The 21841-nt window shown below is 42.3% G+C and overlaps 1 protein-coding gene across 1 annotated transcript in view; it reads left to right on the top strand.

Annotated features, from left to right (window-relative positions):
• Positions 1–21625, top strand: part of GLRX3 (glutaredoxin 3) — a 38860-nt gene extending 17235 nt beyond the window's left edge. Inside the window, exons 5-11 of the mRNA XM_090057577.1 lie at positions 6193–6365; positions 6582–6643; positions 14996–15053; positions 17040–17092; positions 19295–19334; positions 19436–19528; positions 21049–21625. Of these exons, the coding sequence (XP_089913703.1) occupies positions 6193–6365; positions 6582–6643; positions 14996–15053; positions 17040–17092; positions 19295–19334; positions 19436–19528; positions 21049–21099 (530 nt within the window). The 3' untranslated portion in view covers positions 21100–21625. The remainder of the gene's footprint in view (positions 1–6192; positions 6366–6581; positions 6644–14995; positions 15054–17039; positions 17093–19294; positions 19335–19435; positions 19529–21048) is intronic.
• Positions 21626–21841: the final 216 nt, after the last annotated feature.

Here is a 21841-nt window from a genome sequence, read left to right as displayed (position 1 = left end):
AGATGAGCAACAATGTGCCTATTGTGGTATCTCAAAGCAGTTTGAGATGCTGCAAAAGGCACTCTGGGAATGGAAAAATGTTGGGCTTTAATTTTGATACTGGGAAATCCCGGTATCAAATAAACATGCTGGGAAAAAGCTGGGTAGGAGATTTAGCTCTAGGTAGGAGAGGCTGCAACCAGAGGCTGGGTCTTTCAAAGAGATGCGCTAGCATCTGGCCATACCATCTCTATATCTGTCCCCTTCCCCTGCTTCTCCAGCACGCTGCCTCAGTGTGCTGGTGCAAATAGGAGAGGGCAAGTCTGCAGCAGTGGCTCAGACCCAGGTGCTGTCCCACATAAGTAGGGATGTGGGGGTGGGGGGCGGGTAATGTTCAGGAGGGGTGGGTCCCTCATCCGCGCCCCCCCTGCACAGCCTGCAGTGCCCTTGCTCCGCCCCCCTCTCCTCCCCAGGAGCAGCAGCAGTTGGAGGCACTCGTCCTCTCTTGGCAGAGACCCCTAGTGGTGTTGGGCCACCTCAGACTGGCAGCTGTACATGGTGCTGGCCTGGCCTGGCCCACATGCCCTTGGACAGAACCAGGTGAGCTCTTGCTATCACCCACGGCTTCTGACATCATGGGCAGAAGCTGTGTGCCCAGGGACCTGACTGGGTGTTGTCTGCATGGAGCTGGCCCAGCCCAGAGGTGCATGACCCTGCATGGAGGCCAGGGCCTGACTTGGCCTGATGGTGTGTGGCTTCTGTTTGCAGTGCTGAGAGCTGCAGATGACAGGAGCTGTCCCGGTTTTGTCTGAGGGCACGTGGGCTGGGCTGGTGATGTGCAGCTGCTGGCCTGAGGCAGCCCTGTGATGCTGGGGGTTGTGGGCATGAGTGACCTGATGGCTGCTGCTGTTTCTCCTGCTGTGGGGGGGCTGTAGGCTGTGCGGGAAGGGGGATGACCCCTCTCAAGCAGTCCCTCCTCCCACCTCCACACCACTCCAATCCCCCCACAAACCCCATACTCTCCCTTTCCCCTCCCCTTCCCCCAAATCTCATACCCTGCATGTCCAGCTGCCAGACAGGACAGGACCTGCTGGTGGGAGCTGTGGCTCCATTGGAGCCCTGCCCCATGCCGACACTGGTGCTGGGACATGGGGCCCTGGTCTGTGGGGGCTCCTGGTCCCAGAAACCACTTGGGGGTGTGATGGGCTGTGGGGAGGAGTGGAGGTGGCAGCAGGGGGTGTGTGTGTGTGTGTGTTAGAGATGGGGCTTGGGGTAAGAGAGTCTGCCAGAACCAGGCTTAGACCTCCGTCATAGAGCAGCCTGGCTTGCCTTGCCTAGTCCCTGAGCCCCAGTTGAAGGCTTCCCAGGAATGGCATGGGGATTGCTGGGGCCTGGACTCGGGAAGCAGAACAGTAAGGGCTGGCACTGCTCAGAGCCACAAAGCAGCAGGTGGGACAGCTGCAGCTGGACTCCATGTCCTGATGCTAGGTAGGATGGAGCTGCTGCCAGGAGGGAGCTAGTGGGGGCAGGCAAGGGCTGTGGGTCAGGAGTGAAGGACACTGCCAGGCCATGGGTTGGGAGTTGGGGGGCAGGGCACTGGCATCCCAGTGCTGCTCAGGACCCCACATCCTGGTGATTGAAGGGGGCAAGGGCAGCTCCAGTTTTTCTGTGATTAAAAATACCAAAAGCAAGTGCCAAAGTGTATAGATATTTAGAATTCATTTTAGGATGATGGTAGTGGCACTGGTAGGCTTCAATTGCTTTAAATTGCTTTAAACTTCTAAATACATCAATAAAACATTGCTGAACTGATCTCTATATATAGTGGTGTTTCATTTTAATCATGAAAGAACATAGATTTTGGGTATTTTAATCAGAGAACTTACAATTTTTAAATTGGGAACACCAGGATCCCTGCTGGTGAAGCAGGTGATGGGACCTGGGCAGAGGAGCCTGCCCAGGGTTAGCACTGGGAACCTAGCTGGAGGGCAGACAAGGTGGCTGACCTCCTGGCCATTTGGGACATGTTTTGACTGTTCAAAGTGGGCCACCACAAGGAGCGCATCTTCTGGGTGATGGTTGTCCAGATGGCAGAGCGGGGGCACCAGAAGACATGGCTGCAGTTCTGCCAGAAGGCCAACTGCGCAGCCACAGCCCATTGGCAGCTGGCTCAGAGGTGCAAGCAGCTCTGCTACAGTGCCTGTATCAGAGCTAAGGTGGCTGTGCAGTCACTGTCTGGGTCTGGAAGGCATGCAGCCATGGGGCCTCGGGTCCAAGAGGTGGTTGCTGTTGCAGGTGGCAGCAGGTCACAGACAGGTAGTAGCCCCCACTGCCAGGCTGCTGCAGTGGGTGTAGGTTGCAGGGGTCACTAGGCTAGGGCTGCTTCAGCAGTCCAGCTGGCACCAGGGGCTCATGTCCCTAGATACCAAGTGGCTGAGCCTCGGAAGCTGCTAAGGGGAAGTAGCCCTGAGCTGCTCTCCAGGGCAGAATTCTATACTGCTCTGGCCAGCACAGGTGCTAGCCCCAGCCTCTAGCTCCCCCTAGGTGAAGATCTGGGAGGAGCTGGCAGAATCAGTTTGCCCCAAGTGGCACAATTTGTCCCACACCAAAGTGCATATGTTCAGGCACCTGTGCTGAGGCACAAATCTCCTGCTTAAATTTGTGCTGCTGTAAACACACATACCTGGATGCGCACCTGGAGTCTTAGATGCCTTTGTCTACCTGTCAGTTTTCCTATGGCATGTTCCTCTGTCATCCTGCTACTCAAGAGTATAGTTCAATAGTTCTTCTACCTATTTGTCTGTTAAGAGGTTTTAGAATACAGAGGAGTAGAAGATAACTTGGATGATTGTAAGGAATGGCAATGTCACTAATGTCCATAGAGACCACTGGAACAAAAGCTTTATCACCGTAGAAAAAAATGGAAGTCTATAACGATTCTGGCATTGTAGATCATTGGTGACTGGTCCTGCACAGAGCAGTGGTGGGGGAACTGATGACTTCCAGGTCATGTGGGGATCTCTCTCTGGGGGAAAAATAAGGGGAGGGAAGGGAATCAGGGACTTTCTTTGTGTTTTAACCAAATTTTTTTTCTTTTCTTGCAAGTTTTTTCTTTTTTAACAAAGCCTGTGGTCAGCTAGAATCAAAATCTGTTGAGAAAATATTTCCTTAATGAGGAAAATAGGCATACATTTTCAGAGGGAAAAGAAATTTTGTATAAGTTGTCAGAGATGCAACTGAAAATCTTAAATATGAAAAAATCTTAAATAATTTCAAGCTTTGATGCGTGTTTAATGGTAAAGATGTTTGGGAACGTAGTCTGTCTGGTGCAACTAACAGACTCGCAATGATACCTGAATGCAGTTGATTAGTGTTGTGGAACCCAATCCTATGTTGGGGTCTGGGAATGCAGCTAAGCATAGTATCAAGTGAAATCTATCTTCTTGGCTTCCATTTGCTGGCTATTGAATCTTGTTTCTGTAAGGTGTGTTGTTTCAACAAATTGTTCTTTGATTTTATTTATTTGCTTGTTTCATTGAGATCATAATTTTCTTTAGTTTCTCATTAGAGTTGTGGAATGTAGAGCGGGTTTTAAGGGTGACTGGATATTCACGCAAAACATTTTGTTCACAGTTTAATTATTCTCTGTAATGCATGTGTAGCATTCCTTCAGAAATACAACCTAAATCTTTTGTTATGAAAGTAAAGCTATACTGATACTTTATCTGTGAGTATAACACTTCCAGCCTGCTACTTTAACCCTTAAAAATGAAACGCAACCAATCAATCTTTCTAGTCTGCATGTAATTGCCTACAGCGAAAGTAAAGCTTTTGCTCAGTCTCTTACAGTAGAAATGAGTTAATATATTGGCAACAGAATAACCATCAGCAATCAGCCTTTAGCTGTTTACTAATGAACTCCCAGATGAATGAAAGATTTCAGAATTCGTGTTTTACTCCAGGCTGTACATGAACTTAACACTTCAGTTGTAGGAAGAAAAGCAACTTAGATGCCATACATATAAATACTAGTACCTCATATCTCAATAAATTGCAGGTCATGAAAACAGCAGGAGCTGTAGTGCAATTCCATATTTCAAAAACTAATAGGAGGCCTTAAGTTGAAATCAAGAAAAGTTATTCTTATATGGTACACCTTTGCATTTAAAAAAAAAATCTTTATTTCATTGTGTATATTAAACATCTAAGAATTGTTTCAGGTTTTCTTTTTTCTCTCTTATATTTTATAGAATGTTTTTATTTGTTCACGTAATATTTGGGGAGTTTTTTTTAAGAGAGTTGGGAAACAGTAAGGAAGGGTAAATCCAAAAGGGTACTGGCTTCTGTTATATTTATACAGTGCTTTAAGTATTTGGGGGTCATTCCTGCAGCCATATTCATCTTATTGATGGGACATGGAAGGAATGTATGTAAAGCTATTACTGCAGATGTGTAAGTAAGTTCTCTAATTTTAAGTCATGGCCTCTGCCATTAAGTGGCGATCCAAAGCCTTGCAAAAGATTGCTGTTACTCCAGGATCTCTCCCCTCACCTCCCTTCTGAAGCTCTCAAAGCCTCAGGATGGCAGTCACAAAGCAAATGATGGGGGTTGTAGAAAAACAATTGGATTAAGCATCTAGACTTGTTCACAGGTTCTACAGATCATCTCCTGGCTTTGTCCTGCCACACAAGATATGGATTGCACCAAAGTACTTCAGAACCTCACAAGGTTACCTACCATTGCCTGTTGCACAGGACAGTTTTGATAGGTGACAGAAAATATGGCCTCTTTAGTAAACTGCTGCTGTTTAAGATTCTCCTCTGGAAGAACAGCCTTTATTTGTACTATGCTTGTAGAAGCCAGGAAGTAGATAATACTCTTGAATGCCAACCCCTAATGATGTTTTCCATTTTACCACACAAAAGGAAAGCCAAATCAAATGTCCAACTTTGCCACTTATTTATCTTTGAAATAATAGGTTGAGTGTTTCTTTGGAATGGAAATATGAGTGATAAAATTCTCCTGCAGCGTTTGTAACTACGTGTAGCTATGGCCTGGACACACAAAATGATTAATTAAAAATAATGACTTTTTTGTTTAAAAGTCAAATAGAAAAGGGTCTAAAAAAATCAAACAGTTTTCAGTTTTAATAAATTACAGTGGTTCTGGCAATTATGACATAGGGTCACTCTTTTAGCATAAAGAATCATTTGTTATAGGTAAGTTTCATGCACACACTTTTTACAGGAGTTAAATTCCTGGTATACTTTTTTTTGGTAAGTTAACTACTACTTCTAAAAAAAATATATACCCTAATAAAAAAAAATGTTTCAGCTTTTTCTTTTTTCCAAGGTAGGCTACTAAATAGATTTATAAAATATGGATGTTTTCACTCTAATGTCCAGTACTTAATGTCCTAATGAGAAAGTATTGTCAGAAAAGTACATAACGAAAATGTGTCACAAAAGGATAATAAAGTTATAGTACATAATAAAGTGTCACAAGTGCAGTAAAATAATATTATGTACTCTTGTGAACATAAATAGTTTAAAAAATGGGACTGTCAAGTTGTGACGTGAGAAGGGGTACACTGTCAAAGCAATGGAGGTTGAAACTTGGTCATAATAAGGTCATTTTCAGAGTCAAAATACTGCCACCACAATGGGCTTGAGTAATAGTTGCAGTGCTCTTTAGTTTGTCAGCGTCAACTATTGTGGTTGTGAGGTGAGATCAACAGTAGCCAGAGGGAGAAAACAAGGGAAACAGCAGAAATGTGTTGGTGAGGTTAGGGAAGCAGGAAGGAAGTGGAAGATGTGGACAGGGAGGAAGATGCTGAAGAAAGGAGGCCTTTTAAGAGACTGAACATAGAAATTTATTTCTCTAGTTTAACTGCATGATTAGCCAACAGAATGTAGTGAGCTGAGATTACTCACTTTTTCTTTTCACAGGCAGGCTTCAAGACTTAACAAGTGGTGTAACACTTACCGAGGTTTTAAAACCTCTGTAATATAACCAGGTTTATCCATTTTCTCCCTGTGCTACTTGGCAATATTAATAAGTTGAAGAAAAAAATGAAACATCCAAACCTTTTGAAAAGAGGTTGCATGGAATATTTGTAATATCTCTTTGAATTGATTAAAATTTGTTACATATAGGAGCATTTTGTTTAAATAGTTATAATTTATCTCTTGCTCTTGTCCTTTGTATCTGCAGGTTTCAGCAGACAAATGGTGGAGATTCTGAACAAACATAATGTTCTATTTAGCAGTTTTGATATTTTTTCTGATGAAGAAGTACGTCAAGGACTGAAAACATATTCCAACTGGCCTACTTATCCTCAGTTGTACGTAGCTGGAGATCTCATAGGTGGACTGGATATTGTTAAGGTTAGGTCTGTCTGTTTGTCTATACATGTGCGCACACAAACTTTTATATATATATAGTGTGTGCAGGTATGTACATAGTGTGTGTGTATATATATATATATATATATATATATATATAGTGTGTGTATAAATATATATACAATTACATAGCACTTATGAGTAAAACACTTTCTAAATCTCAACATTTTCTGTTTTTGCTCTCCCCGCCCTGCCCAGGAACTTGAGGCTTCTGGAGAACTGGACACACTTTTTCCCAAGGCACAAAAATTGGAGGACAAGTATGACACCTTATGTCTATTTTAGTAGCATATAAGAAATTTTAGTTTTAAGGGTTGCATCCATATTCTTTATCTGAATCGCACCAAGAATTAGCTTTTAAGAAAATGACATAACAGAAGATCTTTTATAGAACTTTCCACATTATAACTATGAAAGTGACTTTTCCCCTGATTTGAGCTTTTTGTTGTAGACTTGATTACTGATATCACTAGAGAGTGATTATGTTGGTTTGGCCCATTCTTCAATTTTTTTTGGTCTTTCCTATTGTCATTACATACTTAGTGATCTATTCTCAGTTTTCAGTCCATGAATTTGGCTTGGTGTTTAGAAGTCAATTGGACCATCTTAAGCCTTTCAATTTGACACTGTTTAAATTGGGCAGCAGCACTGGGATGGGTAACCAGACAAATCATGTGCTAGATGCATGAAGAGTTTTTCTATAATAGTAGGGACTAGCAGGTATCAGCAGTTTTCTTTTCCTTTTATAAGTTCAGGCAAGAGTGAGGGTGCTGAATTTTGCAGGGTTGCAAGGCAAATACTGAAGCATAGATACCAGTCATGGTCTGAATCTAGTGACTAGCAATCCATAAAGCTGTGAAAATAACTGGTCCTCATCCTTGATGCATTGAACCACTCAACAAGCACTGAATGCAAACAACCACAAGGTGTTAAGTTGCATAATTTAAATACAAAAGTTGTAGATGAGTGCATGTCCCTTGATTTCCTATGAGCTTTTTGCCTCTATATTTTTACTTATATCATAAAGTGACGTAGTAATTTTTTTTGCAAACCTTATTTAGACTTAAGTTTTGCTTTTGTTTTATTCACTGGGGATAACCATATTCCTATGTGCAAAGGTCTGTCTCCGCGATGATTCATTTACAGTGCCAGGATTATAGCTTGTATTATTTTGCGTGTAAGAAGTAGTATATGAAAATTATTGATAGGAAAATGCACCGTACATTTGGGAAAACTAGATAGTATAGTAAAATAGAATCAGAATGTGAAGCGTTATGTTTTGGAAGGTATGCAGATAAACATGGTAAACCAATTTGTGACTCTAAGGACAGAAGCTATGGGCTTCTAAACATCCTTGAGAGTAAACAGACTTCCAGTTTCCATCTGGGGGGGGAAAACAATTCCAGACAGCGGTCTACCTAGTCTACTAAGTTTATGCATCTTGTGGAAGAAGGGTTTAGACTCCTCTGCTGAGACCTGAACCACTGGCTCCAAGGGTACTGAATATTTTGAAACCTGATGTTTAGACTACTGAACCATTCCCTTCAGCAGAGCTGCTGGTAATAAATAAAACCCTTCTCAGTTATTTCCTTTAAGTCTGATTCAGTTTGTAAAAGATGATTTTTTTTCCTCTGTTTTTCTCCTCTTCAACTTGCCAGCCTGAATCATTTCTAATTTGTTTCATCCAGTTTGTGCATAACTTTCTGTAAATCAGGATTTGTTTAGATGGATGTCTCCATAAACAAGTAGCAAAATCTTTTAAACCAGGATTTGAAATTTCTACTAATTCTGACAATAATGTAACGTGTACAATTGTCTGTTTCCTGTACACACTTGTCTTAGAGCTCCTCTTCAAAAAAGTAAAACTAGAAGTTTTAGAGCTAGTCCAATATGTTGTCTGATGAAAAACATCGCTCATTTTACAGCAGTTGTTGTTGCCCAGTTTAATTTTCATCTTTCCATTGATAGTTTCATAGTTAGTAGGGTCAAAAGGGACCTGAGCAGATCATCAAGTCTGACCCCCTGCCATGGCAGGAAAGAGTACTGGGGTCAAACGACCCCACAGCAAGGTGATTGTCAAGCCTTGTCTTAAAGACCCCCAGGGTAGGAGCCAACACCCCTTCGCTTGCAAGTTGGTTCCAGATCCTAGCTGCCCTGACACTGAAGTAGCGCCTCCTGATGTCTAGTCTGAATCTACCCTCTGCCAGCTTGTCACTCCTCTTAGTGCTCGGGGGAACAGGGACTCTCCCAATGCCTGTTGGTCCTCTCTGATTAGTTTGTAACAGACCACTAGATCCCCCCTCAGCCTTCTCTTGTGGAGGCTGAACAGGTTCAGGTCCCATAGCCTGTCCTTGTAGTGCCTGCCCTGCTGCCCCCTGATCGAGTGGCCTCCTCCCCATCCTATTCTCATCCACCCACCCCTGTAACCTGCCTAGGTCTGATTGTAGCCTATTCCTTCCTTCTAGCGTGCCAACATCCCCCCACATCTTATTGTCTTCAGCAGATTTGAACAGGGTTTTTTTTACCCCCTTGTCCAAGTCACTGATGAAGATGTTCAACAGTGCGGGCCCGCACTGTTGAACCCCACTGGCCGCATCCCTCCAGGTCGAAAATGATCCATCTACCACCACTCTCTGGGTGCGGCCCTCCAACCAGTTGGCGACCTGTTTGACTGTGTAGGTGTCGACACCACAGTCCCTCAGTTTCTTAATAAGAACAGGGTGAGAGACAGTGTCGAAGGCCTTCCGAAAGTCAAGAAAGACTATGTCCACTGCTACCCCTGCCTCTCAGGATTTGGTGACCTGTTTGTAGAAGGCCACCACGTTGGTCTGACAGGACCTGCCTCTAATGAACCCATTTTGGTTGCCCCTAAGCATAATCTCCCCTGCTGGCTCCTCGTGGACATGTGCCAGAATAATTATCTCAAAAAGCCATGATTGAGGTAAGACTAACTGGCCTATAGTTCCCCGGGTCCTCCTTCCTCCCCTTCTTGAAGATGGGAACCACATTGGCCCTCTTTCAGTCCTCTGGCACCACACCAGATCACCACGAGTGCTTGTACAGCTGTGCTAGGGGTCCTGCAATGACCTCAGCTAATTCCCTCAGCACTGTGGGCTGGAGATCGTTCGGACCAGCTGACTTGAATACATCCAGTCCCTCCAGAAGTTTGCTGACTACATCCTCCCTTACCCATGGCCTAGGTACACCTTCCTTGGGGCCTGAGGGGCGCCTGGTGGGGGGAGGGCTGATTTGGTCCCTGCTCAGAAAAACAGAAGCAAAGAAATTGTTAAATAGGTTAGCTTTGTCGTCTGGTGTGATGACCAAATTTCCTAGTGTGTCCTGTGGGGGCCCCACGTTACCCGGTACCTTCTTTTTGCCCCCTATGTATTTAAAAAAGGACTTCTTGTTGTCTTTGATCCGGGAAGCTAGTCCCAGTTCCATCTCTGCCTTGGCCTTCCTGACTGTCCCCCTGCATCCCCAAGCAACCGCAGTATAATCCTCCCTGCCATTGGGTGTACACCTCCCTTTTGGCTAGAAGACATTCCCGGATGCTTTCGGTGAGCCATGGGGGCTTTTGTGCCCTCCTACTCCTTTTGATCCGTGTTGGGATTATCTCCCTTTGGGCTTGGAGGATCGTCTCCTTAAGGAGCAACCACTCTTCTTGGACACCTGGCTCTCCTCCCCTCTGGGACCTCAGTGCTTCCCTGACTATTCTCCTTAGCTCATTGAAGTCTGCCCTCCTGAAATCTAGGGCTGCTGTCTTGCTGCAGGTCTTTGCCACCTTACTCTGGATGATGAATTCCAGCAGGCAATAATCACTGTCGCCCAGGTGGTTGAGCATCCGCAGCTCCCTCTCACTAGGTCGTCACCCGTTGTCAGCATCAGGTCCAACAAGGCGTCTCCCCTGGTGGGGCTGTGCATCTCCTGGGTTAGATGGAGGTCCTGCATTTGGGCTAGGAAACTACTTGAGCTGTCAGACCTGGCTAACTGCTTTTCCCAGCAGATGTCTGGAAAGTTCAGGTCACCCATAATGACCACGTCCTTTGACCTAACTACTTCCGTGAGCTGACTTAAGAATTCCTGGTCTAGCTCTTCCCCTTGGTTGGGTGGTCTGTAGTAGACCCCCACTGTTAAGTCTCTTTCCTCTCGACTGCCTTGTATTTTAACCCAGAGCACTTCCATGTGCCCCTCCTCTGACTCTGCTACCTGATGAGGATGCGTATTCCTCTTTAATGTAGAGCACCACACCCTCTGCCTTTCCTCCCTGTCATGTCCCTCCTGTACAGCCTATAGCCCTTGATATTCACCACACAGTTGTTGGGTCCCACCCCTTTTTAGTGAGCCCCACTATGTCTGGGTTGGTGTCAGCTAGCAGGAGGGTAGGTTCCTCCTGCTTGTTTCCCATACTATGAGCATTTGCGTAGAGGTATTTGAGGCCTCCTATGGATGTGTGCACTGGCCCCCTAATCACAGCATTGCCCTGGCCCCTGTTGCTTACCTGTGTATATGTTCCGCTCGTCAGTCTAGGCTGGGCTGTACTTGTGGGTGTTCCTTGGTCTGGCAATCCAGTGTTTCCTCCGCCCTTGTCTTCCCCTTCCCCCAACGAGCCTAGTTTAAAGCCTGCCGGAGGAGATCCGCCAACCTAGAAGAAAACACATGCTTACCTTTAGGGGAAAGGTGGAGTCTTAGAATCATAGAAGTAGGGTCGGAAGGGACCTTGTAGATCTTCAAGTCCGACACCCCCCCCCCCCCGGCAGGAGAAAAACTGGACTCAAATGAGTCCAGCCAGGCAGGCATCAAGCCTCTTCTTAAAGACCCCCAGGGTAGGAGCCAGCACCACTTCCCTTGGAAGTTGGTTCCAGCTCCTAGCCGCCGTAACTGTGAAGTAGTTCTTGCAGATGTCTAATCTAAACGTACTCTCCAATAATTTGTGTCCATTATTCCTTGTTAATGCCAGGGGGCGCTAGGGGAAACAGTGTCCCCCCAAACCCTTCTGGTCCCCCCCAATGAGTTTATAGACAGTCACCAGGTCCCCCCTCAGCCTCCTCTTGTGAAGGCTGAACAGGTTCAGGTCCCGCAGTCTTTCATTGTAGGGTCTGCCCTGTTGTCCCCAGATCATGTGGGTGGCCTTCCTCTGGACCCTTTCAATGTTGTGCACATCCCTCCTGGAGTGGGGCGCACAGAACTGGACACAGTACTCCAGCTGTGGCCTGACCAGCATCTCTTAGAGAGGGAGGATCACCTCCTTGGCTCTACTTGAGGATGCACGACACGGTCCGGTTAGCCCTGCCAGCTGTGACCTTGCATTGTCGGCCCATTGTTCATCTTGGAGTCAATAATGACTCCAAGATTCCTTTCTGTCTCTGTGCTCTCAAGAAGGGAGTTTTCCCATTCTGTAAGTGTGCTGCTGGTTTCTATTGCCTAAGTGCAGCACCCTGCACTTGTCAGTATTGAAACGCATCCTGTTTATGTTGGCCTACTCCTGTAACCTATCCAGATCTTTCCCTCCCTGCTAGCGTGCTCACCTCACCCCAAATTTTGGTATCATCAGCGAATTTAAACAGGTTGCTTTTCACCCCGTCGTCCAAATCGCTGATGAAGAAATTGAACAGCGCCCATCCCATCCGAGCACGTCTCTTGTTGTGATGTGCCGGTCATTGTCGAGGAAGCCAAAGCCTGGCTCGAGACACCATTCCTGAAGCTGCCAGTTGGTCTCTGCGATGCGCGTTGCATGCTGTCTTCCATGTCCGCTCACTGGTAGGATAGAAGAGAAAACCACCTGTGCGCCTATCTCCTTTAGCACGCACCCCAGAGTGTGATAGTCCGCTATCAGGCGATCAGGGCTTCTCCCGGCCGCATCATTAGTACCCACATGGATTAGGACCGTGGGGTAGTAATCAGTGGGCTGGATCATGGCCTGGATCGTCCCCGTCACGTCATGAATCTTTGCTCCAGGTAGGCAGTAGACCTTGTGTGTTGAGGGGTCCTAGCGACAGATGGGGTCCTCTGTACCTCTCAGGATGGAGTTGCCTATGACGATCACTCGATGCTTTCTCCTCTGGGACTGCTTAGCTCCTTCAGCCTGTTCAGAGTGTGGAGTTGCCTCCTCCCCGGTTGCCTCCTCTCCCTCTTTCTCCTCCAGTGTTGCTAGGGCCTCATAGCTATTCTCCAGCTGGACTGGAGGAACTGGTACAGCTGTGTTACGAGCAGCCTTGGTTCTGGAGGTGACCGTCTGCTACTCTGTGGTGGAGGGCACTTCCCGAGGTGCTTCTTCCTTGGGTTTGTGACCCTGCAGGGAAAGGAAATAGCCATCAGTTTTCTTCCTCCACCTCCCTGATTCCCCTCAGCCTGCTAACCTCCTCCTGGATCTCCCTCACCTGCACCGCCAGGGCCCTAAGGCGGGCGCCTGCAGGACAGGTGTGGGGGTCCCAAATCCCTGTCCACCCGGGCCTTTCTGGGCAACCTCCGCAGGCCAGGGGGTGAGGGGACACCAGCTCCCCCATGGGCTATGTCTGGGTGGAGGCCTCAGACAAGCCTTGGGTAGGCTGCTCCCCCCAGGCAGGGGCCCTGACAGCACTCTGCATCAACACCATCATAGGAGTTGCTGCTTGTTTTTAGCTTAGTGCAGTGCCTTCGCCCTGCCCTAGTAGGAGTCTCTCTCCCTCCTGGCTCTTCCTGCTTGCCCGCTGGCGCAAACACCAGCGCACTGTGTTCATGTGGCGCGGCTTGGGAGTGCGGCTCCCTACCGGCTCAGCTAAGAGGCATCTGGGGGGTTTCCCCTCCGGATCCGGCTCAGCTGCGTTCGGTCGCTCTGCCCACCTACCTTAAGGGGATCAGCTGCTGCTCCTCCACTGCTGGCTCCGCTGCTGCTGCATCTGCCTCTGCCTTGGGTCTGGTAAGGGGGCGCATGTGCATGCGGGACACGTGTACCTGGATCCCTCCTCTCCCCACTGCTCCTGGCTCCCAAGTTCCCAGTTCTCCCTTGAAAATATAAGCCTGTTTTTGCAACAGTGTAATTAAACTTGTTTTAGGTTTTGCTCTCATGAATTTCTGAGCAATTGACATGTCTCTCCATGCTGTTCAATCCAGCAAGGGATAGTTACTTCCACACAAAACGATGGCAGTTTAGCTGTTTGACCTTATTAGTTTGTATTACGGTGTTGTTACTATTTCTACAAAAGATAAGTTTTTTAACAAAGATTCTCTTCTTTCACTTGGCCTCTCATCTGTTCCTAACAGTGAAATGCTTCTCTTTACCTGGGAGGCTGTGGAAAAATGGCACTTCCCAAGTTAGATGAGTTACACCTGGCAGGTCTTCTCACAGCAAGTGAACGGGTTCAGATTACTGTACCTTGATTTCCATGTAAACTGCCTAATCTTTCTGTGTTATTTCCCCCCACTTTCCCCCATTGTTGAAATAATAGTTATTTTTGCAGTTTAGACTTTCAAACGTGCAGCCCGTAAGCCAGCCAGAAAACTCTTTAGTGTTTCTGCCAAGAATGTAGACTTAAGGGACTAGATTTTCTAGTCCAAAGTCACTTTGTAAGTGGTTCCAAATAATCTTTTATAGTGTATGAGCAATAGAGAATCTGTCAGTGCAGTAGAATTCTTCATTGGCAGAAAGCTAAAGCAGGAGGGTCTTTCACCTGCACCAATTTTATTCCCAGGAACCCCCTGGTATATTGGGAAGGAGGAGCAAGCATTGCAAAAAGGGGGCAGCCTTTTGCAGAGAAAAGCAACATGGTGGAATTATGCTTGCAATCTCCCAAAGTGAAAGGTTTTTATGACTGTGGTAAATCAGCTGCTCCCCTGTTTTTTTTAAACTTAGACCATGGCTTTTTAGTTAAGGGTACAAAAGAAGCAGCTGGTTCCATGTGCCACTCTAGGGCTTTTGTCTCTGTTCTGTATTAATGGAGGATTCAGCCAAACAGGACTGCTGTTATCCCACATTTAAAATAAAGAAATGTAGTGTGTTTCCTACAATTTGATGGAGCTTATACTGGAAGGTCATAACATGTGATTCCTTACTTATCAGATGTTTGTGGAATCTAATGTTCTGGATATAATTAATCAAAATTTCTAATGGAGTGTTTTTGTAAAGAAGTGAAGAACCTGAAAAAAATATGCAAAATATACTATGAGGCTACCACAAATAATGAAATGTCATGTCTTAACCAGTATTTATCAAAGCTGCTTTTATGAAAAGTTAAGACTTCTGTGTTTGAAGAATTTGAACGACTAATTACTTGATTTTGAAGTTTTTTGAAAAATCATATATGTGAATGCCTGGGTATTACAGATATCTTTGGGGTTTTTTTTCACCTCTTTTTAATTAATTACATCTTGGTAACAGTTCAGTCTGGAAAAATAAATCACTGCTTTAGAAGTAATATGGTTTACAATGGCATATGAAGAAAATGAAATAAAATACTACAAATGAATGTAGTTGTTTTATAAGACTGCTTGAAATATACTTGGCAATCTGTGAATTATCATCTCCCCATCTTTCATATATTTGTGTTTACTGACAAAGTAGGACAAAAGTACAATTTAATAATTGAACTGATTGTTTCTCTATCGTTTCCCCCCTCCTCCACTCCCTTCTCCTTTAGACTTAAAGGCCTGATAAACAAGGCTCCTGTGATGCTATTTATGAAAGGCAACAAACAGGTAAGGATCTCAAAAGTGGCTTTATTGTAATTTCTTTATCTGTTCATATCTGCAACAAGGGAATAGTTAAACCTCTTTTTTTGACTAATGAAATTTTAGCTATGTGTATCTTAATTGGTGCTTCTGTAAACCCTACAAAGCAATCCATATTTTACATGAATACTATCGGTATATCAGCAGGGCACTATGACATTCTGAAACCATTGTGACAGTAAAACTTTTGGTTATGTCCATTGGCTCAATCCACATTCATAGTCCTCAGCCAATTCTGCTGGTCTTTGGTTACAGTTACTGGTAGTCTCATCAGTCTCACTTCTCTTACTGCTCTCCCTCCTCCTTTTATTGCTGCTTTATTTAGATTTCCACACTTGAGGCCTGCCCTTTGCTTATTATCCCACGTGTTGATCTTAGGCACATCTTGTGGCATCTCCCTTTGTGCGCTATTCATTTAAATTTGTCTCTGTCTTCATTAAGCATATGTTCAGAACAGCTTAAAAAAATCTGCAGGATGTTTTAAGACTAAAATATAGCACCACGTACCGTAAAATGATCCACTGTTTTCTTTTCCCATGTGTAGGATGTACTACACCTGGTGTCTCTTTAAGCTTCAATTAATTATCCTACAGACCAGAATAAGTATGATGATCTAAAAAAGACAACTGCTAACAATTAGGATTAAAATGACAGCAAATGTCTGTAAATCAAAAGGTCGCCTTGTTTCTCAATGTGTCGCATATACAAACAAACTGGCCAAGGGATAAATTGTACTCTTTGTGAGCAGTGAGACAGGTGCAGCAGTGTGGGTGAAAACTGCTTCAAGTGCACTTAAATCAATTTTCATTGGGATGATTGATTCTAGGCAATGAACCCCTCTGTTCTGTAATCTGAGTATGAGAGATGTTTGTTCAATATTTTTAGAGGGGAAATAGGTGCTTTTCTCCCATTTTATTTTACTGTGCTCCCTGACTCTTCTTTGTATATTAATTGCATTATAAGCAGCATATTAAGGGCTCTTTTGCTGATTTGCTGTGATGGTGTTTGAGTCCTGGAGGAAGATATTGACTCTGTGGCAGGGGTGATTTAGCTAGTTCCAGGAATATCATATAGTGGGTGGGATTACATCTGTTAGTTGAAAGTAGCTACTTCTTCCCTCAAAGAAATGACTAGATTAAACAGTCAATTTTGGGGGGAGTGCTCAGCATAAGATTCATAAAGTTGGAGGGTTTTTGTTTGTTACCAGTAGTAAAATCCCCAAGAAGAGGGTATAGTCTGTATAAAACATTTTATGTACCGATTTTAGTCAGATCAGGCTGGATACTTTACATGCTTCTACTTGCCATATGTTCTGATAAAGGTTAAATCAGGCAATTACATCTACATCCTCCAAATATAAGGGCAGGTTTCTAGAAGAATTTATCCCGTCAGCTCAGGAAGTTACTACCTGTCTGACAAAATAGTGTAAGAGGGGTGGGAGGAGTTATTTTGTATTTAGGAATAAAGCTTCTGATGCATGGAGCCGAAACCAGTATGTTTTAATTGGGCTTCTTTGTAGTTTGGGCTTTTTTTTGCATACTTGAATAATACCCTGTACCCTAGCTGTAGCCAGTTTCCAACAACAGTATGGATGGCTGTGGAAATATGTTTCCCGTGGAATCCATCTAAGTGCCAGAACTGAAGAAATGGAAAATGTGATTTTTTTTTTCCAGTGTTTTATACACTTTTCAGACGTGAGTGAAAAATTGTGTAGTGAAACTAAACCTGGGCCTGAAAATGGAAGTTTACTACTTAGCTGCTAAAAAGTGGAAGCGAAAGTATAGTACAGAGATAATGGGACATCAAGAGTGAAGGTTGTCTGTAAAGCAGTAAAAATGATTCCTAATTGGATTATGGGGGTGAGAATTGCCAAATTTGTTGTTTTAAGATTTTTTCATTTGGAAATCCACAAAAATGGTGGTTTAATTGGTATATTTTCCCTCTTATTTTTAGGCAGCAAAATGTGGATTCAGCAAGCAAATTATAGAAATCCTAAATGGCACTGGGTATGTAGGCTACAGTTAAGTCATCTTTTTTAAAATTTTAATTTAAACTTTTATGAATAGACTTACAAAAAGTTGGGAAAGACTGCTTCATAGGGGAGAATGGCTTGTCTCTATCAAAAAAGAGCATTTAATAGGTCTAAAAATAGAAGATTTTACCCTAAGAGAAAGGGGGTGGAGTTTGGTGTGGTAGCCACATATTGTTAGCATAATATTAGCATTTTATGATGATATTGCTAGAATAAACCACTAAACCAACTCAAAGGTCAATTTTCTGATCATATTGGTAAAATAATACTCTTTATTGTTACTGGGCATATTACATCCTTGTTCTCTCTTAAGGCACCACAGTATTGAGAGCAATTGCTAATTACTTCAAATCCATAATCATCCCTGGCTATTTAGGGCCATAACCACTATTTGGAAGGAAAAACAGCGAACCTTTGATAATTCCAATTGTAATAGAATTTTATATTCCTCCTTAAATATATTTAGCTACTAAATTAAATTTATGGTATATATTACTTAGTTATTTTCATGACTTGAAATTTCAAACTGGTGTTTTTCTGCTCCAATTAACACCAAGCACTATGAATTTTTTCCTCTTCTGATTCTCCTGTTTTTCCTCTGTTTATCAACCGTAGAAATCCTTTCAGTCTGATTAGCAGCTCTCTTAAAACTCCCTTATGGCCCACAAAATATATGCTGACCTGAACATCTGATCTTCTTGTCATAGGTAACCTCTGATTTTTCCATCTTTCCCTGCAGTTCTTTGTCCAGGGCGGATAGTTTATAGTACCGGGGTTTCATCCCCACAGTAATCCTAGTTCAAAAGGAAACTTCATTTAAAATCTCCTTCTAGAACAGATGCTGCATGGTATGTGTTTAGAGGGGAGTACAATCAAGACAACTCTGCTTAGAGACCTGTGAACTAGCTCTGAGAACTGTTATCAAAATGGAGAGATTTATATAATCAAAGCATAATTAAGAAATAGGCAGTTATTTATAAATCCTTGTCCTGTATAAGGGCTTCAAAGCCAGAATTTAAGAACTTGCTTACTGGCTGGTTATTAAGAAATAGTTTTATTCAGAGTACAGAAGATTATGTATTAAAAATAATCTGGATCAGTAATCTTGCTTGAGACTGTTTCATGCCGCCTTAGTGACAATGCTAAATGACCATGCAAAAAATAGAGCCATTTATTTCTACAAGAATTATTATTAGTCTTCAAAATGTTATCTTTTCTTAGACTCTGTGGTTAGGGGCAGAAATTACAGGCAAACCAGTCTGTACTACAGACCAGTATAAGTGATTGGAAACCTGTTCAAATCAATAACACAACAAAAGTTCAGTGCATATAAATTGCTTTCAAAATGGCCAAAAACCAGTTTAAGATAGACTTGGATGAATGTAGTATCAGACTTAGGATTTATGTTAAATTGGTTTATTGAACTTCTGTCTCATCCCCTCCACATTTAAGTTAACTCTCAGTCCCTCGGCATGCTTTGCATCTCCCCTGCAAGCCCTACCACCCTCCGCAAGGTGGGTGGACTAGCCTTGCCCCAAGCTGTCTGCTCCAGTGGAGCAGGTAGGTGTGCTCTATTGCCCCCTGGACTCTGGCCTTAGCTACTGCAGGCATGTATAACTGCATTTCTGGAATCAAAAGTGAATGTTTGTTTATTCATTTATCCGTTTAATCTACACAGGTTTAGACTAGTGTGTGAAGATTGAATTGATTCAGCTTTGGGCTTTTTGACTGTCTGTACTTAGCACAAATTAGTAAATGGTAGATGTTGGATGCTTGCTTTGTATACCCAAAATGTCTGGCTGGGTCTTATAGCTATTCAGGGTCTTTTGTGCAGCTTGTCACTTTATCTGCTCAGTAGCCTTTCCGTTAAATTGGGTGTTGTGTTGGTCACAGTAACTCTTGCTTTTCAGATGTACAGCTATATTATGCTAACGTATGCAATATCCTTTAAAATAATTAACATTTTTCTTAAAATTACTAGCTAATGTTCTGGTGTCATTCACCTTGCACTTAACTGGCTGGGTTATTTTACATTCTTTTTCTTACTGACTATAAATAAAAATCCTCTCTGATCATCAGGGAGTTAGCAAGTTATGTGAAAACAAATAAGTTGGTTACTTCTTTGACAGTCTTATGTAGGAAAAACTGCATAAATCATTCTGCTTTTTCTTTGTAGTGTTGATTTTGAGACATTTGACATACTGGAAGATGAAGAGGTAAATGTGAGGGGGTTTTTTCATTCCTACGTCGTTGATTATTTCTGTTACGCTAGTAAAGTTGTAATGAAGAGGCTTAAAGTTAAGATTGTTTTCCTTAGGTACGGCGAGAATTAAAAACCTACTCAAAGTGGCCAACATATCCTCAACTGTATGTGAAAGGTGAACTTGTTGGAGGGTTGGATATTGTTAAGGTAAGGAAGAAAAATGCTGTTTAACATGTAAATCAACTGTTATAGTCTGAGAGAGAAAATATTTTTATAACTAAAATATACATAAACACCCATGTAATGGCCCTAGATTTTGAAATAGAATGACTTGGTTGGTTTTACTATGACTTTCATTATTTCAGTGTATGGTTGAAAGGAGCTTTAAATCTCTAGCACTCACACAGACTCTGATGTAGCAGTGAAATGTATTTTCTTGACAGCAGTCAGTTACCTTTACTGTAAAGACCATTTTTACCCCGTGGGTGCATTTTTACAGGTTTCATTTGCTTCTTAGTTTTACTTCTGACATTGCTTTTCTCAAATAAGGTAGGTGAGACATTTTTTCCTAGCAAACTGTCTCATTCCCGAAAGAAGAAAAAAAAAGGCAAGGTTTATTGTAGTATTTTGAACAGACCCTGAAGCAACAAAAATAGATCTGCATTTGTTACTATGGTTTTTGATTTTTGTAACAGAGCAGGCACAGTGTTCTAAACCCCAAATACTCTTGAGCCTATTCTTGTCTGAATGTTTTATAGCCAATTCCATAGGCATTGTAACTCCTGGGAAGATATAGTCAATAAATCTCATTTAATTCTAAAAATAAGTTGGTATTACTTAAATTGTATAGATGATTTTAAAAAAATATTTACTTAACAAGTGTATCACAATTATAGGTTATCTCTTACAGTAATCAATAAGTATAATTTTGGGCATTGAAAATAAGTTGCAGTATATTATATTCATCTATAAGTTTGGGGAAGTGGGGTGGGGAAATTTGGAAGAATGTAACTGTCATCAGCCTTGTTGAGCATTTACTCAGCTGATTTTGGTGGTGCATTCTGCTGGTACATAAGCATTACACACCTTAGAGAGTACATTGTTACGTAAAATCACGCATGAAACACGCAAAACAATATTAAGAAATAAGATAAAATTCTTAATATTCAAATTGCTGTTTTTCAATATAATTTAAACATGTTTATATATTTAATATTTCACATATAAAGCACTCAATTGATTTAAGTTAATTTATTCTATCTGAAGTAATGCGTGCATGTATTCTTAATTTCTTTGTCTCAATCTCATCATGTATCACTTAATTGTATATGGCTTGGTAACAGATTATGTTGTTGGATGACCCTTTTTTAACCTGCTGTAAAATGTTGCAAATGTAGACCAAAATACATTTTGAATGACCTGTGCAAAAATTAACCTTTTAAAATACATTTGCATGCTCATTTTCTGGGTCTTTTTCTATGTAAAAGTTGTTTTTGTTTGTTGTTGTTTTTCTTTTTAAGAAAATAGGCCTTCAAATAGAATAGTTTAAATAAAGCATTACAAAAATTAATTACTTCTGCTTGAGAGGTACCTCTGGTGGGTCATCTAGTCCATCCCTTTAATAGTTGTTGGATTGATTTCCTTATCTGTAAACTAGTTGTATTGAATTGATGCCAGTGTAACTGCAAAATATGTGTAGTAAGTTATTATTATATCTTTCTTTACAGGAACTGAAAGAAAATGGAGAATTGTTACTCATTCTGAAGGGAGAAAATTAATGCAAATGGACACGACTGCTAATGATAGGAGCTGAAATATTGCAAAAAATGATTTGTTTATGGATTGAATTGGAACAATACATGACTTGCCCTGGGTAAATGGAGTGGGAGTAAATAAAGCTTTTGCTTGCCCTGTATATTTCACAATTTCATGCTAGATCTGTATGTAAAACTAGTTTTTCACCCATAATGCAAAACTGTATTTATATCTTCAAATTCAATTAAAATGGAATGTTAAAAAGTTTGTTTTTCATTACATTATTGTAAATATCAGTCAGTGTTGATTGTATCTAGACAGTTAACAGTATTGTAGTGTAAGTCCCCATTCCACTTTCCATCTCAGCTAAAACACATCAGCTTTATGGGCTACATTTCTTATTAGAAACCTAAATAGGACTGCCTCCACAGCACAGAGCATAACCATTTTCAGTATGTCTGTTAATATTTGTTCTTAATGTTCAGCAAGCAGAAAAATTAGTATGGAAACCTTAATCTGGAATACTACAATTAAATCATTATTAATGAGTTTCAGATGTGTAATACATATTCTTTTCTGCGTAGTTTACAGTAATTGTTTGTTGACTTCAGGTGATATTCAGCCTATTTAAATATGTCCAATGGAAAAACGGTCATATTTAAATTAAGATGGAGATGATTCAGTAAATCCCAAACCTTGGCCATTCTTTTGTACCTTTAGTGTTGCTGCTAGAAGGAAATAAAATAGGTATTTACTTCCTGGGAG

Source organism: Crocodylus siamensis, chromosome 7, assembly GCF_052110815.1.
Source record: "Crocodylus siamensis isolate JL-2025a chromosome 7, ASM5211081v1, whole genome shotgun sequence".
NCBI lineage: Eukaryota > Metazoa > Chordata > Crocodylia > Crocodylidae > Crocodylus > Crocodylus siamensis.
The sequence above is the reverse complement of the archived record's forward strand: the minus strand, read 5'-3'. Positions and strand labels throughout refer to the sequence as shown.